Consider the following 14505-nt stretch of genomic DNA (forward strand, 5'->3'; position numbering starts at 1 on the left):
TTATCTTGCAGTGGTCTACTTCAGAGGTTTTGTGGTCATAGAAAGAGCAACCAATAAAGAAACCTTACAGTTAAGAAAATAAGCACTATCATTTGAGATGTGTTCTTTTTTGTATCCAAAACGAATCCACACACACACACACAAAAAACGCAATTTTAACAAGGGGTGCCGACAAATTGTCATGTTATTTTTTTATTTATGAGAAATTAGGACTACTTGACAAAACAAAAGAACCATCTTATTTTGGAGGGACGAACCGGATGTTGCGCAACTTACTATGGTTGGTATGACCAGGTTCCAGTGAGGTCCCTCTGGTTTAGGGCTGGATTTGCCAGTGGGTTGTTTTGAACGCAATCATTCGGCGAACTCCGTCCAGTGGTCATGTTATTTCATACTTGAGTATTTTGCAGAGGGGTCAAGCTTGTCGCAACAACTTTGTGCAGCTGCCCCATTTGGCAGCGGAGGTGAGTCTTGCTATTATTATTATTATTTTTAATGTGCATTACAATTCCGCCTTGCAAGGTTCGGCTCAAGTCCCGGGGAATCTACAGCCACTGCATGTCAAACATTTTCTGCTCACGCAACAAATGAAGGCCTGGAGCGTTCGTGATTATTCCGATGACACTTAAACGCCACTCTTTGGTTAAACAGGTGACAGCTAGATAATAGTCCTGCAAGAGATCACCAGTGCGAGCAGAGAATCTTTCGGAGTTAACAGTAATAATACTTTATGAGGTGTTCTGGTCTTTATCACCTTAATAATGTTGACATCTGAGTACAAGGAGTGCCACATAGTCCTGCTTGAAAAACGTTCTGCACACGTGGTTCTTCTCGAGTGCAATAACAATCGGAAGAAGGTGTGGGGGTCATTAAAATTATGAGAACATTTCAATCAAGACTTAGAGTGTAAACTGCAGCCTGATATCACTCAAGCACGCTGGGGAGATAATTCTTATTTTTGTTTTCTTTGTTGGAACTGTAATGATGCATTTTTTTGGGAGGGTGGGCATTTTGCACGACTGTGGTTGTTTGATTTTTTTTCCCGATGTCTCGCTGATGCAGATATTATTCTCACGGCCCCGCAGGAAATTTATGTCACGTGATAGTTTGTCTTATCATTAATTCTAACAGTTTGGAAATTATTATTTGGGGTTTTACAGCTGGTACAAAGGTAAATGTTTTTCAAAGTACTTTCCGTAATCTCAGTTTGCTGAAAATTTAATGATTGTCATCATCGTTTAAAGAATTAGTAGCGCCCTGCGAGTACAACAAATCGATCCTGTCTTGTAATCGAAAGCCACCATCTGTAATTAAGACTTAATAAAATCCCTTAATAAATACTTAATAAAATAAAATCCCATTATTATCTTGTAATAATGCATTTATTTAGTCCTCAGAAGAACTCAATTGCTATTGCTGAACCAGCCAGGACACTTCTAAAATCCACATCTACATTTGGGTTGGGGGTTTGAGAAGATTTCAAAAAACATGACCCAAACCATACCAAGTTGGCAACAGTAACAAATAGCGGGGGAATACCGCCAAGGTCCATTCTCTGTGTGGGTTATCAACACGGCAGTTATTTTATTTTTATTAAAATTCTCTCACTATTTACTCCCACTGGCTGGCCCGGACCACCATTCACTCCTTAACGGAGGAAGGCGCAGCTTCTTGGTGCACAGCCGTTTCATATCCGCAATATTAAGGAGGCGGGGAGGTTTTATCTGGGAGGGATGGATGGGAAACGGCATCGGCCTTGAGCTTTTGTGTTCAAAGCATGGACTTGTCTTTAATGGCTGGGAAAAGGCATGTCATTTATAGTTTGACTTTATTTGGCGCTGACCTTTTGTGCACAGGGTGGGAGTGAGCGCGTCTGTGAAATATTTGCAAATGTAATTACGGGAGTATGCAGGTGTTCAAGTTTGATATATGATATTTAATTAAAACTTTGGAATGAGCCCCCATTTAGATACCAGTGAATTTGCAACTTTTTAATATTTACCATTATTTGCCTATAAACAGTTTAGTACAAACATGCCCCCCCCCCCCCCCCTACCCAGACACACAATGCATGTTTGTCAAGAGGGGAGGCAGCTTTAAAGTCAAGGTCAAAGCTTCTAGCAAAGGCGGGTAAACTCCACATCTGCGTTTACCCCCAAATGGTGATTTAAGAAGTCCTGCCGTGGTTTTTTATTTTTTTATTTTGTTGTTCGTCCAGTGTGACTCATTTGATTTAGTAGTCACTTCGTTGGAATCAGACTTAAGTTTATTCGAAACGTAATGGAACAAGGCTGCGGTTTTTGTGAACTTATTGTTAGTGCAAACGCACAGGAAAGTCAATGACAGCGAAAAGCTTTGGTATTGAATTACTTCGGCGATCAGATCAACTTTGGTTAAATTAGTTCGCCGTCGATCGGTGTCAAATTTCAAACGCCGCGTACTTCTTTCACTTTGTTTGGTGACTTGATAAACTCCCAGGTGACTGAGGTAAAGTTGAACCGGCTCACTTTGATCCGTCTACCATAATTGGATCGTTTTCAAAGTAAATGTCGTTGACCCCCCGCCACTGGAGCACTGTCATATGAAATGATCACATGATCATCATCAATATTAGAGTTTTATTTTGAAATATACACAGCAAAAATATATTTACGCCCCAATGAAAAAAAAAAATCCAAGCTTCTACATATTTAATGGGGGTTAGGGTTAAGCCTACAGCCTGTTTGTCTCCTGTTGGCTCTCTTTTGTGAACTTTCATGTGACTTGTATCAGATATCACTCTGTTTACATGTGTGTACAGTACACAAGTCTAAAAAATACTGCAGAAACAAAGGCACAGTATATATGCATTAGAAATGGAATCCTGACAAATAATTAATACAATATATAAGATTGATGTCTGCAACTTTGTTATTTATATTATGTGAGAACAAATGCAACATCTGAAATAAGAACAATAAATTGAAATTATAATTATAACCTGAAGCTGGTTCATTGTCTTTCCCATTGTTTAGTTTTGTTGTTGCAAGTTTGAAGAAGTGTTCCTTACTACTAATCGGTGAACACTCCACAGGGTCACCGTGTTCTGGGAACGTTCTCTCGCGTAACGTCAATGTATAATAGATTTGAACATTTTATCAAATGACGATACTGACATGGTGTGAAGTTCGAATAGATAGATCATTCCTCAGTACGTGGTTAACCTTCACACGAGTGGGAATAAACTGACAATAAATGAAAGCCATGCCAAAAAGGAGCAAAGAATGTTCTCCAACCGGGAGTGAAGACGAGACAGCTGCCAGCCAGGAATGATTAACTCTGCCGGGTATTGCTGTATCAGATGTTGTAAAAGCAAACGAACATGTTCGGTACTTTCCTGGGATCAAGTATGTGTGTGTGTGTGTGTGTGTGGCATATCGATCTAACAGGTGTTTGTCTAAAGTACATTATAAATCATATTTCTTCTTCTGGCTAATGAAGAGTAAAATATGCAAAGTAGCAGGCAAATTCGAGCAGAAAAGATGTTTGACCTTTAACAACAGTCACTTTGACAAGATTGCTTGTGGCTTTGAAATGGATTTGAATACACCGAAAAGGATTCTGCAGCAAAAAAAATACAGCTTTTAATATTATTAATAATAATTATATTAGAATTTGACTGTTTTTTTGTTGTAAAGTAGGCTAAGGAGGGCCCCATTAAACTTGGTCCGGAGACTGTATCGTTTTTCATTGGGAGACCTCAAAGTGTATTTAATGGAAAATAGAACGGTGGTTTAATGCTTATTCACTGTAACCAAAAAAAACCCCAAAGTGGTTACACTTTGGAATCAATTTCCTTACTTTCAAGTTCCTCCTCGCATAAGACTAGGATTTAACAAAGAAAAAAAAAATCCAAAGGAAAAGTCAGGGTAGGCTTAAACAAATAAGGTGCGCTTGTTTTATGTATTGTCAACAGTGTTAAGACTTTGAGAAATGAGCAGTTTGTATTTGACAGCGTGTGCCAAATATTGTTTACAATATGCAAAGGAACGAGAAATATATTTACAGTCCCTCGGGGCACTTGAGGACAATGGCTCACAAGTTTAAAAATTGCATTGGTTATCCGTTTGGTACAAAAGGTCAACTGTGCTGTGACATCATGTTCTGCTACAACGCGCTCTCATGGGCTTTTTTTTAAACAAGTTTATTTTTCTTGCAGGGATGCCCCTTCTGCCTCTGAGTCTTCATGGCTGGTCTAAGCATTAAACATGGTCCCTCCTACGCCATTCTCTTATTTCCGAGATGTTATGGATTATCAACCCAAACTGCACATCTTCATCATGTATAGGCTGCATCCTAACAGTGGAAGTCCACAGTGATTATAGTTAAGCCCAACCAAGTCACTGGACAACTAGCATTCAGTATTAAGTTAACCAGTAAAGGAGATTTACATTAGAGCGCCATTGCATCCTAGATTGTATTATCCTACATGGATGATGTAGGATTTCCATTCTTAGAAAGACATTCTTGTAGTTGGGATGGCCACAGACCAGGGTCAGCCCCTCCTTCAGCTCCAGGAGGTGGACTCCAGCCGAGTGGGCTGCCGCATGCTCTCCCCCATCCACAACGCCTCCTCCCCGCCGGGTCTGTCCATCGAAACCAGCCAGCCCATCTGTATTCCCTCCCCTTACACCGACCTCAGCCATGACTTTACCACCATCCCTTTCTACAGTCCAACTATCTTCTACGCCGGGCCAGGGCTTTCAGACTGCTCACCTGTGCACCAGTCCCTAAGGCCCTCCTTATTCTGGCCAGGTCACGGGCATATGGGCCCGCCCGGACCGCTGCACCCTTCCCAGGCACGGCCACAGCAGAGCCAGCCTGGTCAAAGTCCATGGGTGGAGTTATCACCAGGTGACTGCGAGTTGACTGCCAGGTAGGACATGACATCATTTGTTGTTCTGTCACTAATTACCCTTCCTGATAAATATATAGAATATGATGCATATAATTATATATATTGATTTTAACTTTGGACTATTGATTTGATACGGAGATAGTTTCCATTCTGAAGTGATTGAGATAGCTTCTGTCCAAGGTCCAATCTGCATATGTACTTTGTCAGGTCTATAAACATCACAATGTTGGATCAATCTCCACCAGAGCAAGAACTCAGATGATTTTAAATGGTATCCAATCCAAGAATTCCACACAGTACTGTTCACAATTCTCTTCTTCAGGTCGTATTTTTAAACAACAGGTTTCTTATCGTCCCAAAATTGTCACGATGTCCTACTGAGCTTCGCAACAAGTGCCTACCAAGATCAACTCTCTAAATCGTGGAGAATATTCATTTTGAACTCTGACCTGATTTGCATGTCCACTGTTGCGTACACCGCAGTAAGCTTTTACCGTTTGTTAGCAAGCGCCGGCGTTCCCAGGAGAGCGAGGAAGTCGTGGTGTCATCGGGCGGGAAAGCAGACCTCCACTTCTGTGCTGTTTGCCAGGACTACGCCTCAGGCTACCATTACGGCGTCTGGTCTTGTGAAGGATGTAAGGCCTTCTTTAAGAGGAGCATTCAAGGTGAAGCAAACAGAAGCATTTCACAGTCATGGAATATTTGACTTGACTTCCATCTTTGATTCAGGCCATAACGACTACATCTGCCCGGCAACCAATCAGTGTACCATCGACAAGAACCGTCGTAAGAGCTGTCAGGCGTGTCGTCTTCGCAAGTGCTACGAAGCTGGCATGACCAAATGTGGTAAGCCGCATTTGAACGTCTTTTATATCATATTTTTCTCATTTTTTTTAATTTATCTTGTCAGGTATGCGCAAAGAGCGTGGAAACTACAGGAACCAGCAGAGGCGGCGCGTGAGCTTGTCCTCGCACAGCAAGACTAACGGAGCACCGGCGTTAACGGAACCAGCGGCCATTTCCGAGCTCAACCCACCCGCTTTGACCCCGGAGCAGCTAATACAGCAAATGATGGAGGCGGAGCCACCTGAGATTTACCTGATGAAGGATATAAAGAGACCACTCACCGAAGCCAACGTCATGATGTCTCTGACTAACCTCGCTGATAAGGAGCTGGTTCACATGATCAGCTGGGCCAAGAAGATCCCAGGTAGGTGTGTCTGGATCTGTCGGGAACCAGAACAGATGTTTTGGATAGTCGAGCACCAATCCTTAGGGAGAAATTAAAAATGAATAAGTATGCTCATGCAGTTGGTTTGACTTCCGAAAAAAATGGCCCTCATAAGATGTTTGGCATGTCAGCGTTACACACATGGCTCCACTGTGACCTCTTCAGGGTTTGTGGAGCTCAGTCTTCTGGACCAGGTGCACATGTTGGAGTGCTGCTGGCTGGAGGTGCTAATGATAGGACTGATGTGGAGGTCAGTCAACCATCCAGGGAAACTCATCTTCTCACCTGACCTCAGTCTGAACAGGTATTTTGTTCCAAGTTCCCACCAAATAACAAAGCTCCACGGAAATATTTGAACGCTTACAATACGTTTAGAGTCTGTTCCCCCCCCAAAAAGTTTTTACTTTCCTATTAATCGGAAATAACAACGATTGTGTTTGTGCGGCAGAGAAGAGGGCAGCTGCGTCCAGGGCTTTGCGGAGATCTTTGACATGCTCGTCGCCGCCACATCCAGGGTGAGAGAACTCAAGCTGCAGAGGGAGGAGTATGTCTGCCTCAAGGCCATGATCCTCCTTAACTCCAGTGAGTCAACACAAAAGCCAGACGCACACACACACACACTGGCGCTGCTACGTACGTGTCCAGCCGTACCCTCGCCGAATGTTTTTATGTGTGATGTGGTCAAGTTACAACAAGCTCTGAGGTGGCTCAACTCACAAACCTGAACAGGCTTTGGCTTTTTTTTTTTTTTTGCACCATCTTCCCCCAGCACAGCTTCATAATTTCTCATCATTGGTGTATTAGCTGTGAGTCAGAAAATAAAATGAATTTGTGTTACTGGAAAGCACGTCTAGTGCTATCTCCAAAAAAAAAAAAAAAAAAGATTTCATGAATATATCTGGACTAATTTGAAAGAGCTCCCGGAGAATCAGCCCAGCGGGCGAACAATAGGGGTCTTCTTGGAGGTGATGAGAAAAGAAGTCCAAATGCTCACAGTGATGGCAGATAAAATACTTCCGCCCATGGAGCAGCAGAAAAGCTCGCTCAATTACACATTTTCAGAAATAAAAAGATTTATGCGCTTCTTTTATTCTACCCCTTGATGACTTGGCAGCCAAGCCAGAGACCCAACGTTTTGTACACAAATAAAAAGTCAATTTTCAAGCATATGAAATCCGATTCTTGAAAGAGAGACGTTTATACAACTTCTGAATGACAGAGTTTTCAGCGAAGGCTTTTTTTTATGGAAAACAATTCATCAAAAGTCACAGTTTATGAGATTCTCGGTTTCACCATTTTATTTTACAAGCCCAAAGAAGTCATTAAACGGGCTGTTTTCATTTTATAGTTACTATTTAATGTGTTTCAGTGCTGCGAGCGGGGAAGAAATAAAAAAAATAACTCCAGATCCTTCCAAGTTGTAAATAATCATCAAAATGATTTGACACAAATATTGTATGATCAAAAAAAAGTGCTAAAAAAATCTGTTGACGCTAAAAACAGAGGAAACACGCTAAATGTTCTCACTCAGTATGAAACAGTAAAAGGGTTCAGGTAGTTATCGACCAACTGACTGACTGACTGACTGAAGACCCTCTGATGTTATTTTGCTGCTGAAAGGATGGAAGTGTTCCCGTAGGAGTTTTAACAGAGACCAAAAACAGATGTTGGGCTTGAACGAATCTCCATGTGGACATAAAAATCAAATGGGTTGAAGCTGTTGAGAGGCAATATTTAACCTTTGCTACTCTGGTTCAAATTAGGTTAAAAAGGTGAATTATTTTCTCTTGGCCAAATATAAATGGAATTAATGGATTTAAAAATGATAGCTGCTGCAAGATGGCTGTGGTATTGGTGCTTGTTGCTTATCAGCACTCTCGCGATCAAGGTCAAATAGTCCAAATCCCTTTTTGCACTGCTCTATATTTAAACAGCGGTCCTCACATCTTATCAGTGATGTTGTTATGGTGGACCACGGGGTCATACCTTTCGGAATGATCTGGAGAAAGCATCCATTCGGAAAAGAAAATCGTTCCCGTCACACGTGTTTTCTTTTTCGTCCCAGACATGTGCCTCACCTCTTCTGAGGGCAGCGATGAGCTGCAGAGCCGCTCCAAGCTGCTGGGTCTTCTCGATACCGTGACGGACGCCCTGGTGTGGGCTATCGCCAAAACCGGCCTCACGTTCCGCCAGCAGTACACCCGTCTGGCTCACTTGCTCATGCTGCTCTCACATATCCGCCATGTCAGGTGAGCCATTAAACACCTGAGATATATACATAAGAGCATCATCAAGTATCGGTTCTTAGTATCGGTGGGTGTGAATGCAAAGTGTCCAACCATGATTTGTGTCTTACCTCGCAGCAACAAGGGGATGGACCATCTCCACTGCATGAAAATGAAGAACGTGGTGCCTTTGTACGACTTGCTGCTGGAGATGTTGGACGCCCACATCGTGCACAGCTCCCGGCTGCCCACCAGGGGTTCGCAGCAGGAGGCCACGGAGCAGCAGGAGGAGGTTTCCACCAAGCACGAAGGTTCCACAAGCGCCTCCTCAAATAGCTGCACTACCAACAACAGTGATGCCCAGTAGCCATTCAGTCACCACTTGGCTTTATAACGCACATTCACATGCAATGATTTGCATCACTTGGCCTAAAATTTGGTTTAAAGAGAAAAAAAAAAAACAAGACTGAAGTCAGATTCAGTCAGTGAATGTACAATCTCATGATTTTCTTTGCACATCATCCAAAATGTAACTCATGCAGTCCTGTATTTATTGCCTTACCGCATCGAGTCTATTAAATACCACCTTTGTTCTTAATTAGATGACAACTGGTTCTATTGTGGAAAGATAATCAAATTTCAGTCACCATACACAGCGCAAGACAAAAATAACAAGACGGTTTACTTAACTCACAATCGGTCTGTGCAGGTATCATCTTGGAGACGCTTTTATTCCGGGCCATGTTCTTTGTTAGTCTTGATCGATCTTTTCCTGCTGCTGTGCTCTTTCGTGTTTACCTCGAAAGAACATTCTAATAGGACCCTTTTATATAAAACTGAAGGTAGTGCCTTAAATCTTGCTATTTAGATAAAAGGAATAAAAGAATGACAACATTTGCCTTAACTATGAATTCAGACGATCTTAAAAATTGGATGACCCATTTGTTTTATATAAAATCATTTGGGACCAGATACACAAAATAGAAGAAATTGTGATTATTTTTATTGAGTCTGCCTGAATATAAAGCCCAAGACAGAACCCACAAAATGTAGTTAAGCGACAAATATCAGCCAATATGCAAAGTGCCTTAAAACTGGAGGATTGTCCAAATGTCCAGCAGAGGGCGACCTCATTAATTGCAGTATGAATTTATAGGTTGAAATTACCACTCATTTAATTATCATTTAATGTTTACAATGACATGCCAAATTGTGCATGGTAGCAGAGAGCTCAGTCCTTCAGCCATCTTTTTTTCAGCTTTTATTACATAGGTGATAAAAGAAACAAAACCGCCTGGACAAATTTCAAAAAGAATTTCCATCAAAATTCTGCCAGTTTGCTCAATGCATTTTCTTCAAATTGAACTTTTTTTTTGTTTGTTTTGGTTAAGTTTATAACCACTACTGTATTTCTGACAAAGTTGCACTTACCTGTTTGAATTTTGATTAAGGGAAAAAAAACAAAACAATTATTTTTGTATGTGGCTATTGCTGTTGTATGCACTGTTAAAAATAATGAAACGTTCACGGAATGTTTAGTGAAGAAAAAAAAAAAAAATGCCATGGTTGAAAATATGTACCAGTTCAGCCTGTCTGCTTTGTGCTATTTTAACATGAATAATCAGTGCTTTATATCTGGCGGTTACTTATTTGACCACCTTGCTTAGTAACATTTCTAGTGCTGGGCGATGTGTTAATCATGAATCATCTCAGTACTCGTATCTGTGCGCAGCGAGGAGAGTGCTTGTTTTCAATATGATCGGCTTTTAAAAGTCAAAGGTTACACAGATACTAGTCATGCTTCGTAAATGTCCATAAATGTAAACTGTTTTGAAATGCGAGTACACTTCAACAATAAATGATTGTGTCATTGGCAAAAACATGAGTTCTTTGTAAGCTTCCCGAGTTTGCTTCATTTTGCAGACAATCATTAAAAAAAAACTCTTTTACAACTCTTAAAGCTCTTTAATATACCGAAATATATAGACATAAGAAAAAGTTAATCATAGAAATGCAAGACCATTATATTATTTCTGTACTTGGTTTTAGCAGACATTTTAAGTCTAATTCAATTAACTTAGACAATATGTTCTAAACTAGTACAATTAGGACTTGATCGATTTAATGCCAATAATGTTTCAGAAATCACTGAAAAATGATTCTGTGAAGTATTTGATGACCCAATACTTCTGTTCCTACTTAATCCGTGTGTCTTTTCAAGAATAAATACATAAAAATATATATTTGGATATTTTTCATTGTAAAACTACCCCTTCATCACTATGATGATGCCAGTGTTAGGAAAACGTTACCTTTGTTCATTCTAAAAGTAGTCAGGTGGGCGGGGGTCCGTTTGTGTAGTGTAACATGGGATGAAAAGATCGGGCAAAGTTGTTGGTGACGGTGCAGCTCGAGTCTATCTCGGACCGGGGGAGCAAACATGGGAGGAACAGCAGGAAGAGGAGAAGGAGGTGAAACGGGACAGCGGCTTGCAAGACCCGACAGAAAAAGGATCGAGGTGGCGATGAATCTCTCTTCCTTCTGGATGGCACGCACCAAAACATAGGAATGAATTTAACAAAATAACATTCTTTTTGTTTCCCACATTAATTAACAACCATCTCATACGACACTCATCGAGGAGATACTTTCGTACCTCTTTGTTTGTTTGACGTCCTCAGAAGAATCCCCAGGAATATTTTGATCTCTGTAAATCTCACACTCCTGCATTTAAATGGATAAATATTTTCAGATGTCAGAATAAATAACCATATTCTAATCAAATCGAAAAGATGTTGATATTGGCTGACCAGGCGGTGTTGTAGGATCCTCAGGTCTTCGGTCACATCATTTAGGAGCGACTTCAATTTGCTGCCTGTCACGTGGAGCTTCTCCTGAGCCTCGTCCCCATCTTCTGGTTGGAGTTGAGTCCACAGAGTATGCAGTGAGGCCTGCTGGGTCTGCCTCTCCAGAAGCTCCTCCACCAGAGCCTGAAGAGAACAAGTGTTCAACATCTGACTAAAATTACAAACACATTTTGTTGGACAGATTTTCTATTGCTATCTATTTCCATCCAGCTTTATTCTGTTCAGGGTCATGGGAAGCTCAACCTAGTTCCTTTAAGGTCACTTGGACTATACTACCAAGAATCCTGCCAACAACTAACGGCAACATTTCATATGATGGTCCAAAACATAATTAAAATTGCCATATCTACTCTATGGTGATGGAATGCTCTCCGTCCTGACCTCATTCTACAATTTAATGTCCTTGACTTTATCTATTAGCCTTCAATTCAGTGAAAGCTAAAGCATAAAATCTTAAAGCAGCCTATTTACGTCCATTACCGTGAGGGAGCGATGGTGCTGTTTAAGAATTTGGACAGGCGTCTCTGGATCCAGGATGTCCACTTGGTAGCGTCTGTTCTCGGCACGTGGCAGCCATAGCAGCAGAGAATGGAGGCTCTCATGAAACTCCTGTATGAGGGATCGTTTTTAAATTTGGAGTAGTTTGCCTTTTATTAATCAACTATTAAGATAACATATTAAGAATCATTTCTACTTCTCACCTGGCAGCGCATCAGAGTCCTTCTCAAATTGTTCTCCCACTGGTGAAGAAGTGTAGAAGCTCGACTCCAGGCTTGGTTTAAATCAACGAGCTTCTCCTGCTGCTCTGGGACTTGCAGAGCACGCAGATTGACGGACAGCATGATAGGTTTGTAGTGTGTGAACATTTTCTGCATCTCCTAAAAAAAAAAAAAAAAGGAAATACAAAACTATGAAAGCATTGCTTTTAAAAATACTGATTGCAGAAACCACCATGTGGCTCGACAAATAAACTTAAATTAACGATCCAGGTCTGCATTTTCCATGATGCCGTGTTTGCAATTATTTCATTTTGGACCTCACATTTACCTTCATCTCTTTAGCTCTGGTTGCCATGTCAACAATCCCGTTGCTTGGATGCGACTGGTGGAGGCGGTCTAGTTCCGGATGGATATTGTCTAACCAGGAAATGACATCATCGAGGTCAGATGTGACATTTTGCTGGGGGTCGTCGTCTTGCTCGTTCCTGGACTGAGCCTGGAGAAGTTCCCAGCGTTCAATCACCCCTGGGAGAGCAGATACATCAGTTGAAGGGGGGGGGGGGGGGGTCGTTTAATTCAATTGCAGGCTTCGCTCACCCGACTGACTGTCTGAGACATCCAAGTTAGTCAAGCCAATCTTTGCCTGCTTCTCATCATCTAGCATCAGAGAAACTTTTTGAATGTTGTCACCACACTGGAACATTTGCTGTAATGAAGATAAAAGAAAATCTTCAAGCGTCCATACACGACAAAGTCATATTTGGGAAAATATCTGTGAATAGACCTGCTTTATAGGGGTGCTGGTGAGAGTGGGTGGAGCCTCAACGTTGCCTACACCAACGTCAGTTTCTTCATCTTCTGGTGATCGCCATATTGGAGACTCATAGGCGCCCATCGACCTGCTTGATACTGAAACACAATCATTTAGAGTGAACCCATAGAAAAGAATACACCATTTAGATAAAATATCTTTACCTCTTTTAAAAACAAAATGAATACCTTTCTGTCAACCATTTTTTTATTCAAGCTTTTGTCTCATTAGATTATGTTAACAAATATGGCTTGTGAAGCTAAAAAAATTAAACTGAGTAAAATAGATAAATGACATTTGTAAAACTCAAGTGGGCACATTAGCTTGCGGAAAAAGACAAAGGGACAGTAAATGGAGGCTGATGCTGTTCAATAATTATTATCATTACCTTAAAAGACTCGGAAGTATAAAAGCTCACGAGTAATGGCAGCTAAGAGAGAGGTGGAGCGAAAATCAATTTAGAAGGAACATGGAGGAAAACTCATCAGGAATTATGAAGAACAAGTTTATAGATAGTGAAAGGATCTGAAAGCGTCACGTTGACCCAGTTCGTGTTATTTTTTTTCAATCAAGAATGTGTCAGAATAGAAAAATGAGAGTGAAAATGTTACTTGGCTTTTCAAGCAGCCGCAAGAAGCAAAGAGACAGCAGACGCAAATAAGCCAGAAAATATTTGTTGGGATAAAAATAAAAAATAAAAAAAAGGAAGAATATGATGCGTCTAATAAAGAAGCAACATCTTTAGGGAAGCAGCCTGCAACAGATGTGCACACTCTTCAATCCTAATCTAATTCACTTTGTAATTTTTGCGGCATCTGAGCAAATAAAATCAGAAAATCAGAAATGAAGGAAATGATTGTAGAGAGAGAAAAAAATGCAACCATATGCAAAAAAAAAAAGAAAAATAGAAATATGCCAAGATTGCGTCATGTATTAAAGCATCTCCTGATATCGTGGAGAATCTTTTTATTTTCCCACCTGACAACGCACTGAAGTAAATTCCCTCTTCATCGTGTCTTCCGTCATCTTCGTCATCCTCATGGGAGGATGACCCTCCGACATCTCCGGTATGGTCCCACTCTAATGGCAGGGAGTCGACACTCACAGGTGTCTCCCGCCCCGAGTGCTCCAGCGGAAAGGTCAGCAGGTGCGAAGGTGTGGCCGGGAGGCTTCCTTGGCTTCGCCCAAGCCAGGGCCGTCCAATCAGCTCCAAGCTGGACTCCAAGGAAAAAGTGTTGCCAGAGGTCTCTGGTTCTTCTGCGATGATCTGAGTCGAAAAAATACATTTCTCTAATACAGGACAAATTGATAAATCATAAAAATTGACCTCACCGGAGGCTGGCTGAGACGTTGATGGAAGCGAACCAGTCGGCTGAAAACTTCCTGGCAGTAGGAGTGAAGCTCCTCCAGTTCTTCCTCGATCAACGCAGCATCCTGAGGTGAACTCTTCTGGATGAGACTTTCGCCAAATACTATCAGCCCATCAATCTGCTCCGTGTTGAAGATGATCTCCTTCTGGAAACTCTGCATGAAGGATGATGCATGAAAATAACACAGTGAAAAAAATGAACATGTCGGAAAAATACCGAAACGTGATGTAACGGAACCCTCACGCTAAGCTGCTGTATCTTGTGATGAACGTCGCTCTCGGAAAAGTGCTCGACGTTGGTGAGCTGCAGGTCCAGTTCTGTCAGCCACACCAACATGCTCTCCCGAGTGCTTTCAAATTCTTCTCTCTGACTGGTGAAATGCTGG

General features: G+C 41.4%; 2 protein-coding genes across 6 annotated transcripts in view; one reads left to right on the forward strand and one right to left on the reverse strand.

The window, feature by feature from the left end:
- The first annotated feature begins 294 nt into the window (after positions 1-294).
- esr2a (estrogen receptor 2a) lies at positions 295-10238 on the forward strand. 2 transcript variants are annotated; one of them, XM_061270868.1, is made up of 10 exons: positions 295-464; positions 4199-4623; positions 4712-4915; positions 5402-5562; positions 5627-5743; positions 5808-6107; positions 6294-6432; positions 6577-6710; positions 8194-8377; positions 8492-10238. In XM_061270868.1, the coding sequence occupies exons 2-10, from the start codon at positions 4469-4471 to the stop codon at positions 8718-8720; spliced, it is 1623 nt and encodes a 540-aa protein (XP_061126852.1). In that variant the 5' UTR covers positions 295-464; positions 4199-4468; the 3' UTR covers positions 8721-10238. The 2 variants fall into 2 exon arrangements, with proteins under 2 accessions (XP_061126852.1, XP_061126851.1); XM_061270867.1 differs by having other exon boundaries at positions 296-464; positions 4199-4915.
- Positions 10239-10297: 59 nt separating this feature from the next.
- Positions 10298-14505, reverse strand: part of LOC133146808 (nesprin-2) — a 28495-nt gene continuing 24287 nt past the window's right edge. For all 4 annotated transcript variants that reach the window (XM_061270861.1, XM_061270863.1, XM_061270862.1 and 1 more), the window contains 11 exons: positions 14364-14501; positions 14083-14274; positions 13729-14017; positions 12724-12848; positions 12537-12645; positions 12268-12464; positions 11922-12098; positions 11701-11829; positions 11164-11343; positions 11010-11077; positions 10298-10894 (listed from right to left, as the gene is read on the reverse strand). In XM_061270861.1, coding sequence (XP_061126845.1) covers positions 10687-10894; positions 11010-11077; positions 11164-11343; positions 11701-11829; positions 11922-12098; positions 12268-12464; positions 12537-12645; positions 12724-12848; positions 13729-14017; positions 14083-14274; positions 14364-14501 — 1812 coding nt within the window. In that variant the 3' untranslated portion in view covers positions 10298-10686. The remainder of the gene's footprint in view (positions 10895-11009; positions 11078-11163; positions 11344-11700; positions 11830-11921; positions 12099-12267; positions 12465-12536; positions 12646-12723; positions 12849-13728; positions 14018-14082; positions 14275-14363; positions 14502-14505) is intronic.

The sequence above is a fragment of the Syngnathus typhle genome, linkage group LG22 (genome assembly GCF_033458585.1).
Source record: "Syngnathus typhle isolate RoL2023-S1 ecotype Sweden linkage group LG22, RoL_Styp_1.0, whole genome shotgun sequence".
In the NCBI taxonomy this organism is placed as follows: domain Eukaryota; kingdom Metazoa; phylum Chordata; class Actinopteri; order Syngnathiformes; family Syngnathidae; genus Syngnathus; species Syngnathus typhle.